At 51.8% G+C, this 12,159-nt stretch overlaps 1 protein-coding gene across 1 annotated transcript; it reads right to left on the reverse strand.

Annotated features, from left to right (window-relative positions):
• Positions 1 to 4,000: 4,000 nt before the first annotated feature.
• On the reverse strand, positions 4,001 to 4,693 carry Dnajb8 (DnaJ heat shock protein family (Hsp40) member B8). The gene has a single exon (XM_027428661.1). The coding sequence runs from the start codon at positions 4,691 to 4,693 to the stop codon at positions 4,001 to 4,003; it is 693 nt and encodes a 230-aa protein (XP_027284462.1).
• Between the last annotated feature and the right edge of the window lie 7,466 nt (positions 4,694 to 12,159).

Below are 12,159 nucleotides of genomic sequence, written 5' to 3' on the forward strand. Positions count from 1 at the left end.
GGCACTCGGCACTGTTCTGCCATTGGCAAAATACAGTCTCTGTCACTGTGGTAACTGTTGATGGGGCAGTAGAAACTTCTGGAAGTTTCTGGAGGGAAGTAACTGTGCTCCTGGCTGAGCTGAACTGCCAGGGGTGTGTCAACCTGTCACAGCAGACAGGCTGACTGGGATGTCTGGCACTGCCTATCATCCTGTCCCAGGGGACAGAGGAGTCCCAAATCAGCAGGAGCACCTTTAGGCCAATGGTAGGCTGGCTTCATAGACAGGCTGTGGTACAGGATGTGGGTGAACAAGCATGCTGTGCCCAGTCACCTGTGTGGCAACCATTGGCCTTGCTTGAATCCTGCTCAGCCCTCCATCCTGCAGGGTCCCTCCTGCCCCTATGCCTCCCCTCCACGTCCCTCTCCTCTCTGACTCTGATCTTGGTTTTTCTGCAGTCCCACCACCCACACCCCCTCAGCCCACTCCCTTATCTGGGTCCCGCACAATCCAGGGAGCCCATCCCCATGACAACAGGGCAGATGGCCCTGTGATAGTGGCTCTCCCTCCCACCATGGCTCAATCCGTCTTTGAAATTAAATCAGCTGTGATAACATCAAGGGCCAGAGAGAGGGGAGGCTGCCTGTGCCCCACCCACCCTGCCTGCTCAGGGGAGGGGATCGGGGGCAGACCAGCTCACAGTGTGGTCAGGTGATCTTGGCCCAGTCTCTTGCTCTTGGAGCCTCAGTCTCTCCATCTATAAAACAGGCTGATCATATTTATTGCTTAGGTCAGTGGAAAGCTCAGGAGCAGTGGGCAGGCCTGAAGCCCTTCAACCCACAAGGACCCTTAGCCCTCCGAAAGCCTACCTAGCCAGGCCCTGGGACACAGAGACACTAGCTTCCCAGAGCAGAGGTTTTAGCTCGTTCTCATGGGCCTCACTGCCGAGGCCATGGCATCCTGCATGTAACACACTCTACAATACCACATCAGTGTTATGCATTCTCCCCAGCAGGGTTAGGTCTTTTTGGACAATCAGGGCCCCTCCAGGATGTAACAGTTTGGAAGTGGAGAGCACAGAGTGAGTCTGAAAGGGCCATTGAGACTGGAAAAGCTGGGTCGGGAGTCGAGAGTCCAAACAGAATACACTAGACAGAAGCTGGGAAGCAGGAGAGAGCAGAGGATTGGGCCAGGCTGCAATCGATCTAGGAGGAATCAGGCTGTGACAGAGGGCACAGCCAGTGCAAATGTCCTGAGGCAGGACTGTGCTGGGTGCAGGCAGTGAGGAGGATGGTGAGACTGGAGCAGAGAAAGGGGAAGCCAGAGGTTATGGGGCAGGTGGCTCATGGCCTCCAAAGATGGTGAGCAGTGATGGCTTGTACCAGTGAGTGCCCTTGATTTTCGCTTTTTGGTTTTTAGAAACTCCTTTGGCTATGGGGCGAGAATAAACAAACAGGGCCGGGGAAGGGGTGGGACGTCCAGGTAGATAGGGTGGGGACAGCTAGAGACAGCAGGGTAAAGTTATACATCGTCTCCAGATGCCATGCACCACAGGGTCCATGGTTGGCTAGTCTGCACATGAGCCCCTTTTCAGAGAGTTAAGACATGGATGGGACACAGGCAGCTGATCCTCCCTCTAGACTCAGAAGGCCTCTAGGAGACATTTATCTTGGGCAGAATGCCCTGCCCAAAGAGGTTTGTTGAGACCACCAGGAGATGACAGAGAGTGGAATTTCAGGAGGAATTTAGTGAGCTGGAAAGAGACTAGCAGGCCTTACTTCCCACACAGGTGCACTTTTGAGATGGGATTCCCACAGAAGAGCCAGAATAGACACTGCCATGACTCTCAGAAGTGTGGCCCAGCAGAGGACAGTGTGATGCCAAGTAATACTGTGGGAAGAACCAAGGGGCCTGAGCCAGTTTAAGATTCTGTCTATTCCCTGGAGCATCCCTTCTACCCTGTGGTAGCCTACCAGGTCCCACAGCCTGCAGGGCCCAAGGCAGCCCTGAGAGAGGGTTGAGAATGTCATATCTTGTCTGTGCTGGAGGGAGAGAGAACACAGGTGAGACTCAGGAAGGGAGAGGTTAGTGGTCCCTGGCACCAGCGTTCTTGGGATACTGGAATCCCTGAGTCTGGCAAGTACCCAGATCTCTTCTGGGCACTCAACTGGAGTGTGTGGCTGTTTGGGGCTGCTAGGCTGTAATTGGATTTGCCCAGCAGCTGTCTGCCCTAAGCAGGCCCACTTGAGGCAGCCGTAGCTGGTCAGTGATCAGGGACATTAGCAGGTCAACAGGGGCAGAGGTCGGGTGGTTAGTGCCATGGGGACTTTGATAAAGTTAGTCCTTAAGCAGGGCTGGGAGCTTGGATTCTGCCTTCTGTGTGCCCCAGCTCCCTTGCCCTAACCAGTAACACAGTTAGCTGCCTCCAGCTGCTGGCTGGCTGAGGACCTCTGAGGCATATTCCAGGGAATGGGATCCAGGCCAGGCCTCGGGGTCAACAGCTTCTGGCCATCACACTTGCAGCACTTGGCTGGCCCTGGAAATCGTGGGGTGATACCTAGCTTCCCAGAACAGGAAGATTCCTGGGCCCACCTCTCAGTGGCCTGCACTCCTACCCAAATGGTCCTCTTCCTAGCACTGTGTGCAGAAATGGGACAAGTTCTTCCTTGGTTCCCTCAGTTAACCAGGCTCCCTTAATGCCTCCCAGCCTCCTGTCGCTTCTCCCCGTGAGCACCAGAACCTCCCTTGGCCTGCTGTCCCCTGGAACTTTGTACTTCACTTCCTTCCTCTCCACACCATGGGCTGGACCCCTTCTGAAGCTGGAGTTCACGTGCCAACAATGAATTCTCGGCTCATGCGCCCAGCGCCCGTAGAACCCGTCCCTTACCTGAGAGCTACACTCTGTCATTAGCCAGTGTTAACTCTGGAGTCCTTAGTGGTTGTTTGTTGTAGCCCCCAGGAAGCCAGCCGTGGCTGGTGCACACCTGCCATTTTCCCTCACTGCAGTAATAATCACCCTGGGCATTGTTTAAAAGCTGGTCCCTCCACCCTAAAAACCAGCATGGAACACTAGCTCAGCTGCCTGGCAATTCTGTAACCCTTCCTTTACCTCTTCCATAATACAGAGTCAAGAACCCTGATATGTGAAAATCAGTGGCGTTCCACAAAGGTGCCTGTACTTCCAACAGCACAGCCTGTTCCTGCCCCAGGCCCTTTTCACGTGCTGGTCCCACCACCCAGAATGTTTGCCTCGGGATGTCAGCATCTCAGACCTTTCTAAAGACCTGACCCAAACTCTCCCCGCCCATCTCTCTGCTTGTGACACCGCTGCTCCCAACCCACCCAATGGTTCCCAGGACCAAACATGAGCACATTCATGATGGGGACAGGGATCTCACCTGCTACCCATGCAAGGGCCCTGGAGTATTTGCAGAGAGAAGTGTGATGGGAGGTCACAGGGGGAGCGTGGGGATGCTGAGGCCAGGGAGGTAGTTGAGGTTCTACCACAAGGGCTTCATGGTGGGGATGAGGCCAGAGGACTTTATGATCAGAGCAGAAAAGGTAGGGAGATTGAAAGCAGTGTAGGAAAGACAGAAGCGAGAGCCTGGGTCTGGAATGGAGGGCTGCTACTCAATTAGTGATGAAGGGAAAGTGGGAATTAAGCAGGATTGCTGTGAGGCTGGTGGTCGGCCATCCTGGAGGAGGAACATGGGAAGAGCAGGCAAGGTAGGACATGAGGGTGACAAGATGGTGCAGATGACAGAGATTAACAATCACCTAAAGACCTGGTCCTAGGCTCCCCATGGGAAACACAGCAGGTTTGTGGACATAGAGGCCACAAGCTCCTGAGTGTGTCTGTAGAGTTGTGGCAGCCACACAGTGGGTCAACAGTGACACACCCCTCTCCTGAGGATGGGAGAGGTATCTACTTGAACTCACTTGTCACATTTATTAACCATTAGCTTGCGACTACTGTGGCCCCTTGTGATGATGGCTGGTCCAGGGCTGGCCTAGGTGGTCCTTACTTGTTGTCCACACGCATGATTTTCTCCTTGCCATTGACGGTTACTGACCGGAGCTTTCCGTCCTCCTCCACCTCCACACGCTCCTGGCCGTTCTCCACAATCCGCTTGGTGGTCACCTTATGGCCATTCACTATCTCCGTGGATGATATCACTGACTTGAACCCTGAGTTGCCTGAACTGGAGCCACCCATGGAAGTGGTCGAGAAGGTGGTACGGCTGCCCCCGCCACGGCCCAGGGCATCAAAGGATGAGAAGGCCTCCATGAATGCCGGGAACTCACCGAAGCCCGAAGAAAAGGCCCCACGTGTACCATGGGTCCGGCCGCGGTCGCTGAATGGGGTGTCCCAGAAATCAAAGGAGAAAGGGTCCATTCCCCCAAAGAACTCACGGAAGATATCCTCAGGATTGCGGAAAGGATAGCCAGCACCAAAAGGACTGCCATGGGGGACATTGCCACCGCCACCAGCCCTCCAGCTGTCACAGCCTGCCCGGTCATACAAAGAGCGCTTCTTAGAGTCTGACAAGACCTCATAGGCCTCAGACACCTGCTTGAACTTCTTCTCGGCCTCCTCCTTGTTGTCAGGGTTCTTGTCAGGGTGCCAACGCAAAGCCAGCTTTCGATACGCCTTCTTGATGTCCTCAGGGGAGGCACTGGACTGCACACCTAACACTTCATAGTAGTTGGCCATGGCAAGTGTGGAGGGGACTGGACCAGATTAAGGAGGGCTGAGGAGGGCTGAGGCAAGTGGCTGGGGTCCTCCCTTGGGTGGAGGACTTGATGGAATCTGCTGGCTCTGGGTGGCAAGATTTTAGCTTTCCATCCTTCTGGTTCTCAGGGACAGGTGGAGCCTCCACTGAGAGGGGTAGGGGGTAGGGACAGCGTCGCTCTGGGCTAGGTCCAGGTGACCCCTTCCAAGCTGGGGCCAGGGCCCTTTGTGACATAAGCACTGAGTAGCAAGTCCCCACCCTCTCAGCCAAGCTCTACTCATCACAGAGCTGTGGGAGGTCTGATCGATGCGGAAAGGCCTCAAGTGTGAGTTTGGCTACATGGAGGCTGTTGGGCTCCCTGAGAGCCAAAGAGGAGAGGCAGGGTCAGCTGTGGGATTGGGTCAGTGACTTCAAGGTTAGATGGCAGTGGTCAGCAAGAGGAGCAAGGACTTCCTGGGATCAGTCCTCTGAGCCGAGTCTGGTTGCTGATTGAAGAGGTCCCAAGCACCTTGGGGTAGACAGGGGCGGTGATATTTGTGTCCTGTTATCTCTACATTCTCAGACATCAGGAAGGTTGGGACAGATCCAGCCCACAGTGCACGATCAGCAAAGATCTGTTTAATGCATGAGGCTCAGAGACGTATAGCAACAGCTCAGGGTCACACAGAAAATTCGAGAGGGAGAAGGAAATTGGAACTAGGACCATCTGGGCTGTGGTGGCCAGTGAGGAGAAGATGCATTCTGTTTAACTCAGATATAAAAGGTGATTAATACAAAGTATAGGTGAAGAAAGACAGAGCAGGAGCCCCCAACCACATGCTACCTCCTGATCCCTGGAAACCAATGTAGTCTCATACATGGAAGGAAAAATGTAGAAACAAGCTCATCCTAGACCCGTAGGACATTTGTCCTCCAGAGTAGGTGGTGTGAAGAAGGGGACAGACCCTGAGGGAAACAGCTACAAGGAAATGTAGCACCATGGGAGCATGGCACAGCAGGGTGCAAATGTTGAGTAGCTCCCTGTGGTGTCACTGGTACAGCTGCCACAGCAGCCCTGGAAAGTCTCTGGGTTTGTGATCCTTGGCTTCTGCTCTGCTATTGGATTCTGTTTGGAGTACCAGCCTTGAGATCTCCATGCTCCCATCTCACCTCATCCTGTGTAGCAGATGGAAGCAGCAGAGTGTCAATAAGGGACTGGACTTCCAAGACTTCAAAAATGCCATCCCTTCTCCTCCTCCTCCTCCTCCTCCTCCTCCTCCTCCTCCTCCTCCTCCTCCTCCTCTCATTTCTTCCTCTGCACTTTTGAATCTTTGCCTCCATTATCCTCCCGCTCATTCTTTCATCTCCCAGTGCTCCTGGGCTCTCAGTTGCAGACACCTTGCAGGAGACATAGCAGTTCTCTGAAGTCCACAGGCCAGGAAGGACAACAACAGGTTCTGGGGACACTTCAGGACACTGTCACTATCACTCACAGTCATCATCTCACCAAGAGCAGGATGGGCTCCATGCTCCACACCTGTCCTCACTCACTAACCCAGGCTACTGCTGGTGGCTTCAGGTAAAGACGGCCGCACCCCCTCCAGGGTAATAGCCATGGTCATGATGGAGATGACAGGAGGAGCAGAAGGTACTGACGGTGCCACTAGCAGTGACAGAGGCCATGGGATGGTAGTGGTGATTGTGACAGTCCGATGGAAGGAGAAGCCGCGTGTGGTTCAGCTTGTCAAGGTGCAGCGCCACACCCAGTAGTGAGAAACACTCAGGGTATGCCTTCCTCATCTGCCCGCACTGTGGGGGCTGCTGGGACTCCGCCTCCCAGGTCTCATTTCTCAGCCCTGAAGAGAAATTGTTGGGACCTGTTTTGTCAAGTGTGTGGCAGAGGAACTGGGGATGCCAGGCACCAGGAGTCACCGAAATCTTCTGTCGGTGTGTGGTGACAGCCCTCGCCCACCTCTTGGTGAAGGCTGCTGGGTGGGAAAGCCCCAAGGCTGGGGAGACAGGAGACTGCCGGGTGGAGGGAGGGAGGGAGGGAGGAAGCAACTCTATACCAAGCTCCAGGTGGCCACAGAGGATGATGGGTGACAGTAAGGAGGTGGTGCTGTGAGGGTGGAGGAGGAGAAGGTGGTGGTGATGGAGGAGGTGGTGGTGGTGACAGGGATGGGGGGATGGTGATGATGGGGTGAAGGTGAAAGTGGTGGCAGTGGGCTGATGGGGAAGGACGTGATGGTGATAACTGTAAGGTGGAGTGAAGATGATGATGATTGTGGTGCTGGTGATGGAAGTGTGGTTTTGGTGCTAGCAGTGGTCATGATGATGGTGATGATGATGGAGATGATGGTGATAATGGAGACAGTGATGGTGATGGAGATGGTGATGATGATAGAGACGGTGATGGTGATGGAGATGGTGGTGAAGGTGGTGATGATGATGATGGAGATGGCGGTGAAGGTGGTGATGGAGATGGTGATGATGATGGAGATGGAGATGATGATGATGATGATGATGGAGATGGTGATGATGATGATGATGATGATGGAGATGGTGATGATGATGATGAGGGAGATGGTGATGATGATGATGATGGAGATGGTGATGATGATGATGATGGAGATGGTGATGATGATGATGATGGAGATGGTGATGATGATGATGGTGATGATGATGATGATGGAGATGGTGGTGAAGGTGGTGATGGAGATGGTGATGATGATGGAGATGGTGATGATGATGATGATGATGATGGAGATGGTGATGGTGATGATGATGATGATGATGATGGAGATGGAGATGGTGATGGAGATGGTGGTGATGATGGAGATGGTGATGGTGATGGTGATGATGATGGAGATGGTGATGATGATGATGATGGAGATGGTGATGGTGATGATGATGGAGATGGTGATGATGATGATGATGGAGATGGTGATGATGATGATGATGGAGATGGTGATGATGATGATGATGGAGATGGTGATGATGATGGAGGTGGTGGTGAAGGTGGTGATGATGATGATGGAGATGGTGATGGTGATGGAGACGGTGGTGATGATGGAGACGGTGATGGTGATGGAGATGGTGATGATGATGGTGATGGAGATGGTGATGATGATGGAGGTGGCGGTGATGATGGAGGTGGCGGTGAAGGTGGTAGCAATGGTAGCAAAGTAATAGTGGTGGTGATTACGGAAGTGACAAAGGTGACGGTGGTGGTGGAGGATATGGTGGTTGTTAGATTTTTGTTTAAATTAGATAAAGAAGAAGAGGAGGAAGGCACAAGATAAGACACAAGATGAGACATATTAGCCATGTTAACCAGCTTATTATAGGCCCGGCAGAGTAGGGAGACTAAGAGAGAAGAGAAACAGGGTAAATGGCTGAGCCATGGCCGCTCACCATAGAGAGAGAGAAGAGAAGCAGAAGCAGACAGAGAAGAGGAGAAGAGTAGAGAGTGTGGGAGAGGGTGTAGAGAGAGAAGAGAGTGGAGAGAGAGAGTAAATGGGCAGGGGTCTGTCTTTTAAAGGGGTCCTCTGCACCTGCGTGCAGACTTAGTGCCCATGGAACCCTGGGCTGACCAGGGTACTGCCTGTTCCGCCAGGTAACAGGCAGGCCAGCATAATGCCTGAACCTTTCAATCCCACTTTTAATTATTATTTAAAAAAAAAGATGGGGTGTTAGACATGGCAGATTAAAGACTAAGGGCGTCGAATTCTCAAGACTGCTTCCTGCTGACATGGGGGGCGTTGACCATCCTGGGGGACCTGAGAAGGTTGCGGTGCTGCCATAGAATCTTGGTTGAAATGGTAGACGTGCTGGTGATGCTCAAAGTGGTGGTCATGGGGAAGGCAACAACGGGGACACCACCAGGGGTGATGACGATGGAGATTGATGATGTCAGAGGGGGGTCATGGCAATAGTGACACTGATGGAGGTAGAGACGGCAGGAATAGAGGCGCATGATAGTGTCAGAGGGTGTCACTGATGCTAACTGGAACTGGAGAAATGGAAAGCATGACGGGGTGTTTACAGTGATGTTGATAGCCAGGTAGGTGTTGGTGTAGTCTGAGGTTCCCATAACACCATCATCAGGGCCGTGGTGTGCTTACAGTGTTGAGTTCAAGGGATTCAGGGTGATGATGTGTCCTGAAATCCTGTCGTTCCCTCTGGCCCAGTCCAGGCACCTCTCCTGTCTTGCTGGCGTCTCTGGTGCTGTCCTATTCATCTCCCAGGAGGAACCTCTGGCTTTGGCTAACTAAGCCAGATTCCTGGCCCTCTTCCTCCAGATAGAATCTGTCTACCCAAGTGAGACAACATGGAAGCCCCAAAACTGCTGAGGCTCAGGGATTGCCCAAGACAGAGAACACTCACAATGACTTAGGGCCATGTTTATCTAGGGTCTCTCTGGGGCCAAAGGGACCTTAACAATGGAGACCCCCTAGGTGGGCCATGAAGGGAGATACGGAGCTTAGAACTGGATAGCCACTTGGTGGCAGCATGCTGAGGTGACTTCCCCTTCTACAGAGTTCTACAAACTAATGTCCTGTGAGGTCCCAAAGCCTAAAGTGTTTGGGGGTCCAAGAGGGAGTTTCATAACATCTGAGTGCAGAGTGCAGTGAATAGGGAGGAACATTAGCCAGCCCCTGTGCTCCTGATTCCACAACTGTTAGGTCACTTCCATTCTGTAAATCTCTGTCCTCATTCACTAGTGAGATAATGAGACCCCCCTTCCCTCCCCCTCTCTGAGGAGTCAGCATCTGATACCTCAAATCCACAGTCTCCGAAAAGACTCTGGGAAAAGAAAGGACCTCAGATGATTAGGTGATCTCAGCAGAGCCCAGCTCAGTACAGAAGCAGGCCCAGAGAGGGCAGGGCACACCCAAGGTCACACAGCAGCCCCAGAAAGCCCTCCCCAGGCAAGCTGATGGAGGCTGATTAGGCAGCCAGAGGCCCCTCTGTCTCTCTAATTAATGGAGTGGCTTTTTAAAAGGATTCTAATCACCCCGATGTTATCTGCTTATCGCCAGAATCCCTAATTAGATGGTCCTGGCAGGAACTCGCCTAATTCTCCCCAGCCTCTGCACCCTGCCCATGGGGGCAGCCCACCCACCAGATGGGCAGCTGTGGGGCCTCCTCTCCTCTCAGGGCCTGAGGTGGCCAACTGCATTTCCTTAAGGATGGATGGGTGACAGGGATGGATGGATGGGCAGCTGGATTGACAGCGACAGGTGAGTGATGGGACTGGGTGGCAGGCATCCATGAGGAATAGATGAAAGGGTGAGCAGATAGACTGAGGGCTAAGATCATATAGTGACTAAGAGTGTAGACTGCCAAGTCGGATGACCTAGGTTCGAATCCCAGCTCTGTCACTTCATAGTTGCGTGTTCTTGGGGAAGTCGCTTAATTGCTGTGACTCAGTTTCCTCATTTCATCTGTAAAACAGGGATAATATCTCTTCTCCCAGGGGTGTTTGGCAGTAACTGCTGACATCCCTGTTTCAGGGTAACTATACCAACCTCCACACAGTGACTAAGCCCAGTGTCAGCAGCAACAAGACTGAGAACTTGTTCCAAGCCGTAGACCGCTCAGCTGTTAAACACAGTTCTGCACTGTTTTTCTGTGCCAAGGGCAATACTATCTTCACTATGGACAGTTTGATTGCACAGGACCTGGGGTGGCCTGTTTCTCGGTGAAGCAAAGACCGGAAGTGTGAGTGGCTCCAGCAGAGGGGCCAGAACAGGTGCACAGAGGCTGAGAGCCAGGCTCAGGGCCAGGTCTAAACTTGGAGAGTGTACTGGGATGGGAGGCCTTGGAAAGAGATGGAGCAGAAGGAGGATAAAATCAGTTGCAGGTTCCAGGAGGGTCCTCAGTAACAATGGTATTGAGTGCGATACCCACCAAGTAGCAAATACATTACCAAGTGTGGACGGAACTAGGGCACCTGGTATCACCATTCTCTGGGGGTTAGTATGAAACAAAAAGACAAGGTGAGAAATTTTTAACTTAGAGATTCAAGTATACGAAGACCCTTGTCTCAGTGAGCCTCCAGACTTTTACCCCAGAGGAACTTTACATGGGCGCAGAGACATCAACATTCCTGTGCCCTGTATATAGCAGTAAATAGAACAGATCACTTAAGCCCTTTTTAAAAACTGATTAATCAAGACCAGGTGGTGGTGGCACAGCACTCCGGAGGCAAAGGCAGATGGATCTCTGTGAGTTTGAGGCCAGCCTGGTCTACAGAGTGAGTGCCAGGACAGGCTCAAAAGCTACAGAGAAACCCTGTCTTGAAAAAAAAAATTATATGTGTGTATGGGTATTTTTCCTGCATGAACATCTATGCACCACGTGTGTGGTGCCCGTGGAGGCCAGAAGAGGGTGTCAGATTCCCTGGAACTAGAGAGAGAGATGGTTGGGAACTACCATGTAGGTGCTGGAAATCAAGCCTGTGTCCTCTGCGTGAGCACCACGGCACCATCTCTCCGGCTCACTCACTTAAGCATCTTATGGAAATTGAGCAAATATACCACATGAACTTTATACTGCGAACTATTATATAGCAACAAAATCAATGACCCCACCAGGGTTCCCTAGTGGGTTCCCACCGCCCAAAAATCAAGCTGGGCAGTGGTGACGCATGCCTTTAATCCCAGCACTCAGGAGGCAGAAGCAGATGGATCTATGTGAGTTCGAGACCAGCCTGGTCTACAAGAGCTAATTCCAGGACAGACTCCAAAGCCACAGAGAAACCCTACCTCGAAAAACCCCAAAACAAAACAAAATGAATGAACCAGAACTTTATATATTAATGTGAATATCTCAAATGTGATGGTAAGCAAAACCAAACCAAAACAAAACAAAACAAAAACTTTTTTTTTTTTTTGTATATGGCACTGTAATCCCATCCTCCCCCTTATCTGATGTTTTGGTTGGAAAATATTAGATGGAAAATTCCAGAAATAATTCACAGGCTTTAAATTATGCACCATTCTAAGTAGCTTGATATCATCCCCCCCCCTTACTCCAATTCTACCCAGAACATAAAGCATCCTTCATCCAGTGTATCCACCGTGTATGTGTTACCCACTTGTCAGTCACTTAGTGGCAATCAGGGAGCAAACGTGTTCAGATACACACACCCTATTTAATAATGGCCGGAGAGAGGATGGTGATGTTGGTGATTTTATTGTGTGACTGTTCTGTTTCATTAGAACTTTATCCCAGGAAAAACACATCGCCTCCAGATAGGATAAGTTTCTGGAACCCACGAGAATCTTGGGCCGCATCGTCCGCAGGTGAGCAGCGATCTCTCATATTTGTCAAATGTGAAAACATGCAGAAAGATGCAAGTCCACCTTCAGGGTTCCCATAGATGAGAAAGCCCTGGTCACCCATGGAGGAAAGGGAACCCTGGTGGGGTCAGAATCTTTAAGCTGCCTCCAGTCCTCCAGCT

The sequence above is a fragment of the Cricetulus griseus genome, chromosome 8 (assembly GCF_003668045.3).
Source record: "Cricetulus griseus strain 17A/GY chromosome 8, alternate assembly CriGri-PICRH-1.0, whole genome shotgun sequence".
Taxonomy (NCBI): Eukaryota; Metazoa; Chordata; class Mammalia; order Rodentia; family Cricetidae; genus Cricetulus; species Cricetulus griseus.

Bases quoted from the DNA above. Each gene is read 5' to 3' on its own strand.
- Dnajb8 (XM_027428661.1), bottom strand. From the start codon at position 4,693: ATGGCCAACTACTATGAAGTGTTAGGTGTGCAGTCCAGTGCCTCCCCT.